Source organism: Terrapene carolina, unplaced genomic scaffold, assembly GCF_002925995.2.
Source record: "Terrapene carolina triunguis isolate 2854851 unplaced genomic scaffold, T_m_triunguis-2.0 Scaffold111, whole genome shotgun sequence".
NCBI classification, from domain to species: domain Eukaryota; kingdom Metazoa; phylum Chordata; order Testudines; family Emydidae; genus Terrapene; species Terrapene triunguis.
Genome location: NW_020664462.1, coordinates 19,427,861 through 19,442,612, shown reverse-complemented (window position 1 = coordinate 19,442,612; position 14,752 = coordinate 19,427,861). Strand labels below are relative to the sequence as shown.

Below are 14,752 nucleotides of genomic sequence, written 5' to 3'. Positions count from 1 at the left end.
ACACACACACACACACACACACACACACACACACACACACACACACAAAATATCATATGCATATTCCTTCCAGAGCCTGGAATGGACTCCAAGTTTCCTAAGTCTCAATCACCATGATTGGACACAAACTCTTGCACAAGGAGAGTGAAGTTTATTTTTATATAGAAATATTAATCCCAAATCACTTCACAAACTACATATTTACCGTACCGAGATGCAGCCACATCCGTGGTGCCACCAAGTCATGAGACCTCCTTGTCAATTTCTTCCTAGTGATGGCCAAAGTGTCCATCTATAACACCAGGGAGAGAATGTTGGCCGACGGGCTCTGTTGGCTCTGTGACTGTGGGGCCTATTTCCGTTACTCTCTCCGTTCACGTTTCTGGGCAGAGTTCCTCTGGCCCACATCCGCTGGCTTCCTTGACAGCTCTGAGGAGCAGTGGGTGCTGTCTGGGATTCTCTGCTCGGTGTCCCCTTTAGGTTCCCTACTTTTGACCCTTTGACCTGCACACCTGTCCCTGTTTTTTTTCTTTTGTTGTCCCCCATATTTATTTGAGTCCCTGGCTCAGTGGCTCCTCCCCTTAGGCTGGGGGGAGGGGCTTTTATTCATGATCAGGCTTGCTCCCACCCACTTCCCAGAACCTAACAGGACCTGTGGGATCTCTCATCCAGAGTACTGGCATGCAATCCAGCAGCAAGAGAAGGAGCATTTATCTACAGACACTGGTGAAAGCCTACTTATGAAAGGCTTTGTTGAATCTTTAATAATCTCCTGGAGCAGACAGAACTTATGGTTTGTTTCATCCAAAAGATTGATACTCTAGGACCACACAAGAACAGTCACACACTCATCTGCAAAAACCTAATTTTATGTACCTCAACAGAGTAAAAGGCTGAGCTGTGCATTCAAAGAATGAAAGCAGTGACTCCAAAGTACTTCAGACCTGATATTTGGATACCTAAGCCATTCTCTTCACTTCACACCCGTATTTACTGCCATTCTAAATTGTAACTGGTGGAGGTTTCCCTGTTTAGACCAGTGTTATTAGCAAGCCCTCCCTGTCTCTGCGATGCAGACTGCATCCGTTCAGTTTGTAGCTGGTCTCCATTGGAATCCTGAGGCTTCTTCCAGCCGCCCAGATTCAACATAATATACTGTGCATGCTCACTGCTCTGCCGATGAAGCAGGTTAACATAAACTAATTAAATAGCTGGAGAAAGCTCAAGTCACATCTGACAAAAGTAGTGTTTGGTTCTATAACCCTTTTGCAGGGCAGTAGAGTGATTTGATTTGTTAAGGAATTTTGATGTTACCATCAGACAGAAAATCTTCATGGTTTCTCTTTTCAATAACCTTTCAATTGTCAACTCACGGAGACTAAACTGTCTTATAAATACTCAGAAGAAATGCTGACTAATAGTAGCCAGAATCCAGAAAGATCAATGTTCTTAAACCCATGGATGTTTGTTACTCCGTCTGGAGGCCGTCCACATCACACCAACATTACACTGTCAACTCCAACTAGATTAAAAACTCACAAATTTTATCTGAGGCACTCAACACTATGGTGTCACAGTGCGGATGTGTGAAGTGTAGCAAAAAGGCTATCTTGTGCTTACATCCCTAGTGCTGCATGCAAAACTGCAGTGTGTCAGTTGCCTGCCACAACTCATGCTCAGCAGTCCTGTGGGGTTTGCCCATATTCCAGCTATCAGTAGTATTGTGGGCATTACATACAGTTGCCCCTTCTGGCCAGCAGGGGCTGCTGTGGCACTGACTTTTGGAGTGGTAAATGGCCGCTCTGCTCCCCTGCTAGTTCCAGACCAGCATGAAACTCCCATGGGGAGGAGGAGGGTGCTAGTGGCTTGTAGGGAGGTGGAGGGACAAGACTGGAAGGGGACAAAATAGAGGAGTTTAATAGGGAGTGGGGTAGATGGAGCTGGGCAGCTCAAGTTTCTTCCACAGGCTTCAACTCACTTCCCCCACCAATTGTCCCAGAAGTGCCCAATGCCCTCCTGTACCCTCAGTACACCCTCACCCTGCCTCTGATAGGCTCCTGTCTCTCCCAGGCCTGCTGTCATTGCTCTGGGATACCATGAGGGGAAAGCTGATGACCGTCAGTAAAATTGTCACACATGGATCTGCTCAAACTTGACAGTGCTGTGGGACTGTGTTTCTGAATGTGTCCAAGTACATTTGACACCTGTGAAGCTTCACAACGGTCTTCACTCACAAAGATTTGAAGGAGCAGTATGTTCTGGAGTAACTCCGATTTTGTCAAAGTGTTGAGATAAGATTGTGTGAGTAACTAGACTGATCCGTGTTTTTTGGAAACACAGGGGTCATGTTATGGTGGTACCGTATGATCTGCACTCCATGATCTGTACTGGATTCTAGTTGGTTTCTGGGTGAAATTCAATGTTTTAATTTTGGTCTGTAAAATCCTAAAAATGGGACCTAGCTATTTGAGAATTTCTTTGTTCAGTACTATAATAGTTGAGATAATTTGAAGTGCCTTAGTGTTTAGGCCCCAATTTACCAAACAATCCCTATTGAGCAAATCAGTTAAGCATGTGTTTTTCGGAGTTGAGGCCTTAACTGAGAGGTGTTGCTGGCATAGTGTCTTCTGTGAAAGGTCCTCTACTCTGGCACTCACTTCATTCCTTTGTCTAGCCCATCAAAGCCATTCTGCTGGCTCTCAGGGCATGTAGCAAATCTTGTCTCTTTGCTCAAGCTTTTGAGGAGAGGTGAGCGAAAGGAACACTCTTGCTGTTTAATTTCTGAATGGTAGCTGTAATGAGGCACAGTTCAGTAGCTTTTCTTTTCTTTTTTTTTTTTAACTGGTACATACACCTAGAGCAATATAGGCACACTTAAAAAAAAAAAAGAATCAGAATTAAATACTATATCTTCCAGCAGTCTGCCTGGGTTCTGTCCCCATTCACTGGTTCACCTAAAACTATAGTGGTTACTTGTAAACCACAAGCGTAAGGGGTTTTATGACAATTAGATTTGAATGGCCACCATTGAGCTTTTCAACTAGCAAATGCTGAAGGAAGCCCAGTAGACTACTGGAATGAGTTGTAGACTTGGAATAAAAGAAGAGAGCCTTTGATAATTTTGAAGTGTCCCTAGCTCATAAGGGCAGACTGGATTTGAATGGCAGTTGGCCTCCAAGAGAGCAAGATAGAACGAGGGATGAGACAACGTTGACTCATGTCAGTGTTTTGGTTGTAGAATTTCAGTGCAAGAATGTCTCTAAAGTGATGATTTGTAATCCATAAACTTGTGTAAATCAGTAACCAATCTTTATGATGAATTGGAGGATTTGTGCAATGCTAGTGCTGGGTTTTTTTTTTTTTTTTGAAATTGTGTACCACCATTCGAATTCATTGGGAGTTACTGAAGGAAAGAAATTAGTGGCCTCTCTTTTATGCTCAGTAGGACAGTAACCTCTGTCTTAGAATGACTGGCTGGTCTCCGGCATGTTTGTACAAGATTCAGCAAGGATAGCCATGCAATTAATTTATCAGCTCTACAAAACTCTGTCTGTTTTGGGACCTCCTGAGTAGAACTGAGTGAATTGTTGATTTTTTTTTTCAGTTCAGTTACCGAAAGCAAAGACTCAAATTATTTAAAAAAAAAAAAAATCAATGTTTCAAACAGAAACTGAATTTTTTTCAGTATTTCTCACCAAAATGAAAAATCAAAAAAATTTCATTTGCATCGACAAAAACATTTTGAATGTCATTTTGAAATGAAATGAAATTATTTGTTTCAATAAACAAAATGCCAAACTGATTTGTTTTGAAAATGTCAAAACTAACTTTTCCTTCCCTCCCCCACTTTTTTTTTCAATTTGGCCAAGTTGGCAAATAGTTTCAGCCTCCCCAAAAGTGCTTTCTTTTTTCTTTTTCTTTTTCCCAGCAAATTTACCATTTGACCAGACATTTTCACCCAGCTCTGCTGCTGCGGTTACTGACAGAGCTGTGTGAGAGGAGCAGCGCTTCTCCCAGAAACTGATACTACGTGATTCTCTTATTGTCATCTCTTTGTATTTTTAAAAGGGACACTTCCCTTGTCTGGATTTTCATAGAAGCAGAAGTAAATATGAGAGGTCAATGCTGAAGAATCTTCTTGCAAAAGAATGTTTTAAATTTTGCCAAGCTTAAACTAAATCTCTGACAACTGCAGTGAACAAAAATGAATGTGACAACTTCTGAATGTCTGAACTGAATGAGTTATATAATTCTGTTTATTATGGATCAGTTTATTGTCCCACAATATTTACTCAAATGTGAGCATATGCTAATTCAGATAATCATGTTGTATAAAAAGATCATTCTCTGGAGGTACAGAATCAAGCTAATGCAGACAAATGAGAAGTAGTGGGATGTATCTGTTCTTTTTGTTTTTTTCCTTTATTTGCTTTTTCCCTTTGTTCACTAGTTATAATTAAGTGATATTCTTAATATGGGGAGAGGGGGGTGAAGTACACAAAGACCTGATGCTATTAATACAGTAGTGAATTCAAAGCAAAAGTTTAGACAGAAGGAAAGGCCAGTTCTGAATTTTGCAGTTTAGGTCAAATTATAATTTTTCATGTAATTTTATTTTGTCAAATGAGTATAAATAAAATTATCACAGCTAGTGAATAAAGGGAGCTGCGGGGGACTGTGCCTGCGGACGGTCAACGTAAACAAAATGTCTCACGGCCCACCAGTGGATTACCCTGATGGGCCGCATGCCAAAGGTTGCCGACCCCTGGGCTAAGTGAACCGAGAAGTGCTATTTTGTTCTGATAAAGGGATTTGAGGGGTTCTATTTCCATCCGGCACCAAATTCACTGGTGAACAAAAGGGCCCAACAGCACAGATTCGAGTCCACCCCAAAAGACAGAGACTCCAAGTGGTTGGACCTTCTTGGCAGACAGATCTATACCTCATCATCTTTACAGAAGAGGATCTTGAATCAACAAGCTTTGCTGTCCAAGCATAATTTCCTCAACTAATCAGCCATGTCCAAGTTTGTGGACTAGGTTTCCTGAGGCCTCACATGAGGAGTTTTGGGTGTTTGCTGTGGACACTTTGACCAGGGTAATGGCCTGTGCAGTTACTATGAAGAGGGCTACAAACCTTCGGGATTGCATCGGATTTCCAGCAACCCATTGAGGACTTTCCCTTTGACGGCTGGACCTTGTTCTTGGAAGACTCACACTTCGCTCTCCTTTAAGGACTCCAGGACTACCTTAAGGTCCTTGGGAGTATACATGCCATCCATGCAGAGACGCCGCTATGGAGCTCAGCAGCAGCAGTATTCCCCACAGCAGTCTTGTGCATAACTCTTTCTCCCACCTCCGCAAAGCCACATGACTACCCCAGAAAGAGGGATAGATCTCACAATAGGAAGCAGTTGGGCTCAGGGCTCAGCCAGTCCACGCATCCTCCCTGGGTGCCTGCTAAGTGCCCATTTTGACTCCTTGATCCAGAGCACTGTTCCAATCGTTGCTCTGTCCTTCCCTCTCCCTCTCCCATCTCTTTGGGGACAGGCTGGCCTGTTTTTACAATGCTTGAGGCTCGATTATCTTCAACAGCTGGGCTCTACACACTGTCAAATCAGGCTAAGCCATCCAGTTCCTCTCCATGCACCCTCCCCATGCACCCTCCCCATCCCCTCTCCCAATCCCTCTTCAGGGACCCCTCTCATGATACACAGCTCATCAAGCAGGTCAGCTCTCTGCTGGTGTTAGGAACGGTAGAGGAAGTCCCACCAGGACTCTGGGGCTATGATTTCTATTCCCAGTACTTCCTGGTACTAAACCCCCAGGATGGGATGAGACCCATATTTGACCTTCATGGCCTCAACAAATTTATCAAATAAATGAGGTTCCGCATAGTCACTCTATGGGCTATCCTCCCCTGCTGTCTCAGGATGACTGGTTTGCTGCTCTCGACTTCAGGACACCTATTTTCATGTGGTGATTCTACTGAGCCACAGGAAGTTTCTTCATTTTGTTGTGGGAGAATACCATTTTCAGTATATGGTTTGCCCATTTGGCCCCTATTCCACTTCTCGAGTTTTCACCAAAAGCATGGCTGTGGTGATGGCATATCTCAGGAGGGAGGGAATCCACATCTTCTCATATCTCGATGTCTGGATGCTGAAGGGTGGATCCAGAGAGGAGGTTCTTGCACACGTCAACACCACACTGCATTTGCTTGACTGTCTAGGACTCATTTAAACACCGAACAGTCTATCTTGGCTTCCACTCAAAAAATCAAGTTCATTGGGGCCCTGTTAAATTCCACAGGATCAAGAGCATTCCTGATGAATGACTGTTTCCAGGCAATTCAACAGCTCTGCCTCAGTCTGCAGTCTCAGCCCCCCATGACAGTCTGGGTGCATCCAACCCTATTGGGACACGTCTGCTTGTTTGTAGGTGGTCCAGTTTGTGAGGCTGTGCCTTTTCCCCCTCCAGATGTGGCTCAGGATGTCTACCGCCCTGCCCTGCCCTACATTCTCTGGACAAATTAGTTTGCCTTCCTTCACTAGTCCTAGACTCCTTGCTCTGGTGAGAGTCCCCATGCAACGTGTGCCAGGGAGTCCCTTTCACTCAGCCCTCTCCACCAAGTCAGTGGTTACCAATGCTTCCCTTCTGGATTGGGGGGGTACATCTGGACTCATTGAAGGTGCAGGGTCTGTGGTCAGAACAGGAAGTCTCTCTCCATATCAACATGCTGGAACTTCAAGCCATCCACAGTGCATGCCAGGCTTTCTGGAACTGTCTCAGACATTCAGTAGTTCACATACTTACCAACAATACCACCGTGATTTACTGTGTGAACTAACAAGGGCGTGCATACTCCAGGTTATTCTGCCTGGAGGTGATCAACCTGTGACAATTCTGTATCGAAGAGAACGTCACTCCAGCAGCAGTCAACTTGCTGTGGGTGCAGAATCATCTCACAGACTATCTTAGTATGATTTTCTCCCTTAGCTACGAGTGTTCCCTAAAGATGAATGTCCTGCGGGTCCTCTTCACAAAATAGGGCTTTGCCATAATTGACCTGTTTGCGACATGAGAAAACAGAAAGTGTCGCCTGTACTGCTCTCAGGCTCCCTCTCTGACACCTTCCACTTCAGCTGGCAGTCGACTCTTGTGTACACCTTTCCTCCTTTTACGATAATTTTCCCGGTTATCCTCAAACTCAAGGTGGATCAGGCCAAGGTCATCCTCATTGCTCCAGAGTGGCTGAGACTGTGCTGGTTCTTGGATCTTCTTGCACTGTCTGTTTAGCCTCCCATACCACTTCCTCTCCATCTCGTCTTGCTTGTTCAGAACCATGGCCAAACCCTTCACCCTGTGCTCAGCTCCTTGCACAGCCTTATAGCTGCTGCATGGCTGAATGAAGAGGAAAAGCACTGTTCGGCAGCTGTCCAATAAGCCCTATTCAACAGTAGGAAGTCCTCCACTAGGCCAGCCTACTTACCGAAGTGAAAGAGGTTTTCGGTGTGGTTCTTGTCCCACAGGACCCAGCTGACATGGACTTCTGTCCAGGACATCTTGGAGTATCTATTACATCTTCAGACATCTGGCAGAAATATCAGCGTTCCATCCTCCTAGTCAGGGAAAATTTGTTTTTTCCAATGCCATGGTGGCAAGATTTCTGAAAGGACTCCTCTGCTTACATTCTCTGGTCTAAGAGCCAGACCCCTTGTGGACCTAAACACAATTTTGGTGTCTCTAATTGGGCCTCCATTCAAGCCCCTTGCATCCTGTCCACTGCCCCTCTAGTCTAAAAAAACCATGTTCCTGCTAGCCATTACCTCTGCAAGGAGGGTGTGTGAGCTGCAGGCTCGGATGGTAGGGCCTCATCTACACACAGATCTCCAAGGACAAGGTAATACTGCAGACTTCATGAAGGGACAAGCATTCTCTGCACAGACTATCTCTAGATCCTGTCTTAAGACTGCAAATGAAATAGCTTCAGCTACACCTCCTCAGCGGATATGAGCTCATTCGCTGAGAGCCCAAGTGACATCGATAGCGTTACTCAATGACATTTCCGTATTAGACATTTACAGGGAGGCCATGTGATCAGCCATGCACTTATGGACCCTTCTGCTATTACCACATCTTCCAGAGTGAGTGCAGGCCTCAGTAGGGCAGTCCAGCAATCTACATTTCGGTAGACTCCGAGCCCTCCCAGACTGGGTACTGCTTGTGAGTCACCTATGTGGAATACACACCTGCATTTACTCAAAGACGACAAAACAGTTACTTACTGTAACTATGGTTCTTCGAGATGTGATGCACATGTGTATTCCATGACCCACCCTCTGTCCCCTCTGCATCAGAGTCTCCTCTCATGGGCTTTTTGTGTCAAGGAACCAAGGGGGGCCAGGACGGTGTTGTCTTATATAGCCAGGGCAGGGGCCATAGTCACAAGGCATGAGCGCCACCCCTCTATGGGTACTGCTAAGCAAAAGTCTTGGCTCCTGCACACTGGGTGCGCACACACCTAAGTGGAATACACATCTACATCATTCTTCGAAGAGCCACATTTACAGTAAGTTAACCATTTCTTATTTCATCTTGTGTACAGATGTAAAAGATGAAGCCATATGATGGCTGTAGTCCTTTGAATGGATATATATGGTTGTGAGGATGAATATATCCAAATTATAGAACTCCTTTGTCAGTGTACAAGTTAAGCCATTATATTTTGTTAATTAATTGTAAAACAAACTACAAAAAAAGCATGTTGCATGCAATCAGTTCTAGTAAATTTCACTTGTTGCTTTTCTTATTTTTGTGATCAATTAGGATGCAGGAAGCCAACAAATCGGTTTCTTACTTGGAAGCTGTGGTGTTACTGTGGCCTTGACTAGTGATGCATGCCATAAAGGACTGCCTAAAAGCCCTACAGGGGAGATACCACAGTTTAAAGGTAAACTTATCCTCATTAAACCTACATCTTATACAAAGATTCCACATGTGTTACTAAATAGCACTTACGAACATGTCACATATTCACCATTAGTACTTTTGAGGTTTAGAAACTAGCCTCAACATAATAGGTCCTAATGTCTGTGTACAGAAAGTATAATAATTAATAATCCTGGTTGGTCTACTCCAGTGGGGATACTCACATGAGTAAAATAAACAGTATTCAGCCAACCACACTGTAGAAGCATAGAGCACATTTGAAATAAACTTGCGTGCAGAAGAATTTCATTCTCTTGTACTATTTATCCAGCAGAAACTCAGCAAAAGCTGTCTTTGTCTGTTTCTCAGGGTGGCCAAAGCTGCTATGGTTTGTCACAGAATCTAAACATCTTTCTAAACCTCCTCGTGACTGGTTCCCACATATCAAGGATGCAAACAATGACACAGCTTACATAGAGGTGAGTTAATAAAGATAAATAATATTTTCCCTATGATCCATTGCATAAGACACTTCTGAATAACATTAAGATAAACATAACTATGTTGTCACTGCTTCTATAAACAATGAGCATCCTGTTTACTTTCAGTATAAATAGGAACTGAATATTACATGAAAGTTAATATAATATTAAATAGTTATCTTTGCATTTCTGGAGTCTTTTTGACTTAAAGGTTTCTACAGCATTTGGGACCCTGATTCAGCAGTGCTCTAAGTACAAGAGCATGCATGTGCTTAACTGCTTTGCTGAATTGGGATTTCAGATGTTACAGTGTTGGACGCTTCACAAATAAGTAAGCTGCAGCAGTGTGGACACCCAACTTTTGCACTTCCAGACTTTGATTTTTTTGTTTGTTTGTTTTTGTTACAACTTTCATTAAAGATAAACCAAACTGACTAAAAAAATAAACTTATCAAGAAAGTCACAAAGCTATAAAAAATAAAGGAATGCAATATAATGCTTAATGTCACTTCTCCTAACACACAATGAACTGATGACACCAAAGATTTTGAAGGGGTGGGAGCTGGAAGTCCACAACTTATTAAATGGCAGGAATTCATAAACCATGTTAACTTGCTCTCACTGAGATCATATGTATATTGACTCCCACAAAGCGATATGTAGTCTGAATGACCCATGTATTCAGGAGAGTTCTGTCCTATGCTGTCCTTAAAACTAGACCCTCTCTGTGTTCAAGAGGAGTCCAGACTTTCTCCAGCTGCATCTTTTGAGGTATGGAAATGACTAGCAAAGTGTATGGTGGACCATCTCCTCAGTGCTTTAGAAACAGTCATCTTTTTCCCCCTTAGCTTCATCTGAAGTTCTTTTCCTGTCACCAGGCAAACCCTCCCCCCCTCCTTTTTTTTTCTTTGCCCACATGGCTCCTACTCAATTTAACTTGCTGCCACAATATTCTATAGGACTTTTCCTGTTCTGCCATAGCTCTTACTCACCATACAGGCTTCTCACTGATCTGTTCAGACGAGGGATCATAAACAAGCATCACCTAAAGAAGTTTTGTCCCTAGTATTTGTGGACCTGAGTATCCTCCTAAGGAAGAGAAGCTGCTTGTTCCTCATCCTTTGTTAAAAATCTTGTCTCTCGCCAGTCAGTGTATGGGGTTAAATTCCCTCCCGAAATACCCACTTCAGGAAGGGAAAATTAGCATAGCTAGATGCATTTAACTTTTTCAGGTGTAGGTTTTTCTCTTCCTTTTTTCTTCTTTTGAAAGGAGCAAATGAATTAAATAATGTTAGCATTTAAATAATCACAAGTGAAGCTAGTGCCCTACTCAGTTCAAAGTGGTTGGGATTTCCCATCTATATGCTTGATAATGTTAGTTTTCCAAAAGAGTGGGTTAACATGGCAGCTATGCATATGTATTGAATGTTGATGGCTATCTTCATGATGGAAGAAGATACTGATTTTGTTTAAATGATGACTTAGAATTTGCAGCCTACTGCAGAAAGTACCAAAAATTGTGAGGGCTCCAAACTCAGCACCATGATTCTTCACCATCCTCTCATTATTTTTTCTTCTTACATTTAATACAGTTTGTGTATTTCTGTTAGTATCAATACCCTCACACACATGATTGTAGCAGCCACCCCTTTGCCGGTCATGTTCAGGAGGGCTGCCTGAATAATTTAACAGATGACCAGTGAGAAGTAACTTCTCAAATTTTTAAATCTAGTCAACATATTACTCAGTGATGTCTTACTTAGGTTACTCAGACTTCTACTGCTGGTGTTGCTAGTGTGATCAAAAGCAAGGTTAGAATTAATATCAAATGTAATTCTCCCACCATCCCTGAACGCAAACAGCTGAAGAGTTCCTGATACCAAACATGACAAGTTTCTGCCTAAAAAGACACCTTCTCCAGGAAAAAAAAATGAGTTTAATAAAAACTGTTTCGCAGCTTTCATTATAACTCTTCCTACCTGTGAAAGCTAAAATAAAGTAACAAAGTTCATCAACCGGCCTTTGTTTCTACATGTTAAATGCTTTGAACCTAACTGCCAAACAATAAGAGCAGTGCTACTGTTGCATACAATATATTCAGTCTTTAATAACAAATCTCTTGTAGTACAAAACGTGTAAAGATGGAAGTGTGCTTGGGGTGACTGTGACAAGAATTGCACTGCTGACCCACTGTCAAGCTCTTACACAAGCATGTGGATATACAGAAGGTATTAAATACATTCCTCTTGTTTCAACCCTGCCTGATTGGGGTCTTATTTTATATAGGGCTCTATTAAATATTTCTAGATCAAAAATAGAAATTATGTGTTCATTGCATTTTTGAATGTCTTTGAGATGTAACAAAGAGAAAAGGCCTTGCCAAGACTAATTGTACTATGGAGAGTTACTCTGAAAGTTATGCTTTGAAGTCATCAGTCATGTTATACCAAAATTTACTGTATTTCCTTCCTGTAAGTGGTTTTGCTTTGGGTTTATGCCATGCTCAGAAAAATAAGCCATATTTTGTTTTTATTTGATAGCTGAAACAATTGTGAATGTACTAGATTTCAAGAAGGATGTTGGCTTATGGCATGGGATTCTTACGGTAAGTAACTTTTTCCTTTATGTGAATATTTGAAAAAGAACTTGTCTAAGCTTTTATCATCAGATGTTGGGATGTCATAAGATTTCTTCTAACTCAATCTTGTTTGTCGTAAAATCAGAAAATTACAGTTTAGAGCTGATGATTCTTGGCTAGTTAGCTATACCTTTACCTAGCAAGCACAGTAGGAATTCCTCAGTGAATTGGGTCAAGTGCTTAGTTTGCCAAGCACAGAGTTGATACAAACTTCTCAGTTGTATGGTTCTGAGGCCTACAGTCTTTGCAGGCATTGAATCAAGAACAACAGTCCTCTGTGGCTTCAGTAAGATCCTCATCAGCTAGAATTGTTATATTGCCACTGACAAAGTTCCTCATCATTCAAAACTACCTCCTCTTGTGGTGACGCCCAGGGATCTGTGCTGGGACCAGTTTGTTCAACATATTCATAAATGATCTGGAAAAGGGGGTAAACAGTGAGATGGCAAAGTTTGCAGACGATACAAAATTACTCACAATAGTTAAGCCAAAGCAGACTGAGAAGAGTTACAAAGCGATCTCACAAAACTGGGTGACTGGTAAACAAAATGGTAGATGAAATTCACTGTTGATAAATGCAAAGTAATGCACATTGGAAAGCATAATCCCAAGTATATGTACAAAATGATGGGATCTAAATTAGCTGTTACCACTCAAGAAAGAGATCTTGGAGTCATTATGGCTAGTTCTCTGAAAACATCCACTCAATGTGCAGTCGCAGTCAATAAAAGTAACATAATATTAGGAACTATTAGGAAAGGGATAGATTATAAGACAGAAAATATCATAATGGCACTATATACATCTATGATACACCCACACCATGAATACTGCATGTATTCTGGTCACCCCCATTTCAAAAAGATATATTAGAATTGGAAAAGGTTCGGAGAAAGGCAACAAAAATTATTGGGATATGGAACAACTTCCATATGAGGAGAGATTAAAAAGACTGGGACTGTTCATCTTGGAAAAGAGACAACTAATTGGAGGATATGATAGAGGTCTATAAAATCATGAATGGTGTGGACAAAGTGAATAAGGAAGTTTTTTTTACTTCTTCCCATAACACAAGAACCCGGGGTCACACAAAGAAATGAATAGGCAGCAGACTTACAACAAACAAAAAGAAGTACTACTTCACACAGTGCACAGACAACTTATGGAACCCGTGCTGGGGATGTTGTGAAGGCCAAAATTATAACAGGGTTCAAAAAAGAACTAGATAAATTCATGGAAGATAGGTCCACCAATGGCTATTAGCCACGATGGTCAGAATGCAACTAGGGTTGCCAACCCTCCCGGACTGACCAGGAGTCTCCCAGAATCTGCCTCAATCTTCCGGTTGCTATTGAAAACAATTTTGGAGATTTTAATACACCAAAAGTCTGGTTGGCAGCGCAGCAGGGCTAAGGCAGGCTCCCAACCTTCCCTGGCTCCGCGCGGTTCTGGAAGCGGCTGGCATGTCCCTGTGGCCCTTAGGCGTAGGGGCAATCGGAGGCTCCACGCACTGTCCCTGCCCTGAGCACCAGCTCTGCAGCTCCCATTGGCCAGGAACTGTGAACAGGCAGGGGCAGCGAGCAGAGCCACCTGGTCACCCCGAGCCTAGGAGCCGCAGGGACATGCCAGTTGCTTCCAGGAGTCACCTGGGGTAAGCACCGCTTGGCCGGAGCCAATACCCTGCACCCTCTCCCGCACCACAACCTCCAGCCCCTCACCACCTCCCGTACCACAGCTCCTGATCCCAGCCCGTCCCTCCTTCCCCTGCCATCCCCCTGCCCCAGGCCTGAGCTCCCTCCTGCACCCAAACTCCCTCCCAGAGCCTGCATCCCCTCCTGCACCCCAACCCTCTGCCCAGAGCCTCCTCCCACACTCCAAGCCCCCTCACCCCTCAGCCCAGAGTCCACACCCCCTCCCATACCCCAACCCCCGCCAATGAGGGTGGGATAGAGTGAGTGATGGAGGGAGGGGGATGGAGTGAGAAGGGGTGGGGCAGGGGCATGGCCTCAGGGGAAGGGGAAGGCAGGAGCAGGGCATGGGTGTTTGGGTTTGTGCCATTAGACAGTTGGCAACCTTAGATGCAACCCTATGCTCTGGGTGTCCTGAGCCTCTGAATGCCAGAAGCTGGGAATGGCGACAAGGGATGGATCGCTCAATAATTGCCCTGATTTGTTCTTTCCCTCTGAAGCACTTGGCATTGGCCACTGTGGGAAGCCAGGATACTGGGCTAGATGAATCATTGGTCTGATCCAGTATGGCCAAACTTGTGTTCTTGTGTTACGGATCCTGAGACAATTCTGCTGCACTAGGTTGAACAAGCTCTCTGTTTGCCACTTGAATATCTTCCAAAGCAAGCACCTGGAATTTCACTGGTGTGGAGGCCAACATCTTTTTTTTATTATTAAAGACAGCCCCCAACATTCACATGAAGACGATGTTGCAGCTGAAGCTTGGGAAATCATGTTCAACTGATCATAGTGGAGAGAGTGGCTAACTTTGAAGAGACCATATCTGAACATTTCAAACTGAAAGAACTTACGTTTTATGATTCCAGGGGAACCCAGCATACCTTTCCTGCCACCTGTTGCTCTGTTTCCATGAATGTTAAGGGGCAATTATAATTATGCCATCAGGCAGAATGGGATACCAGGCTTTATAGATTCATAGATTCTAGGACTGGAAGGGACCTCGAGAGGTCATCG

General features: G+C 43.4%; 1 protein-coding gene across 5 annotated transcripts in view; it reads left to right on the top strand.

Moving 5' to 3' along the window:
- The window catches only part of DIP2C (disco interacting protein 2 homolog C), a 491,632-nt gene that overhangs the window by 378,959 nt on the left and 97,921 nt on the right, over positions 1 to 14,752 (top strand). For all 5 annotated transcript variants that reach the window (XM_026652183.2, XM_026652182.2, XM_026652181.2 and 2 more), the window contains 4 exons: positions 8,829 to 8,952; positions 9,300 to 9,409; positions 11,538 to 11,640; positions 11,953 to 12,017. In XM_026652183.2, the coding sequence (XP_026507968.1) occupies positions 8,829 to 8,952; positions 9,300 to 9,409; positions 11,538 to 11,640; positions 11,953 to 12,017 (402 nt within the window). The remainder of the gene's footprint in view (positions 1 to 8,828; positions 8,953 to 9,299; positions 9,410 to 11,537; positions 11,641 to 11,952; positions 12,018 to 14,752) is intronic.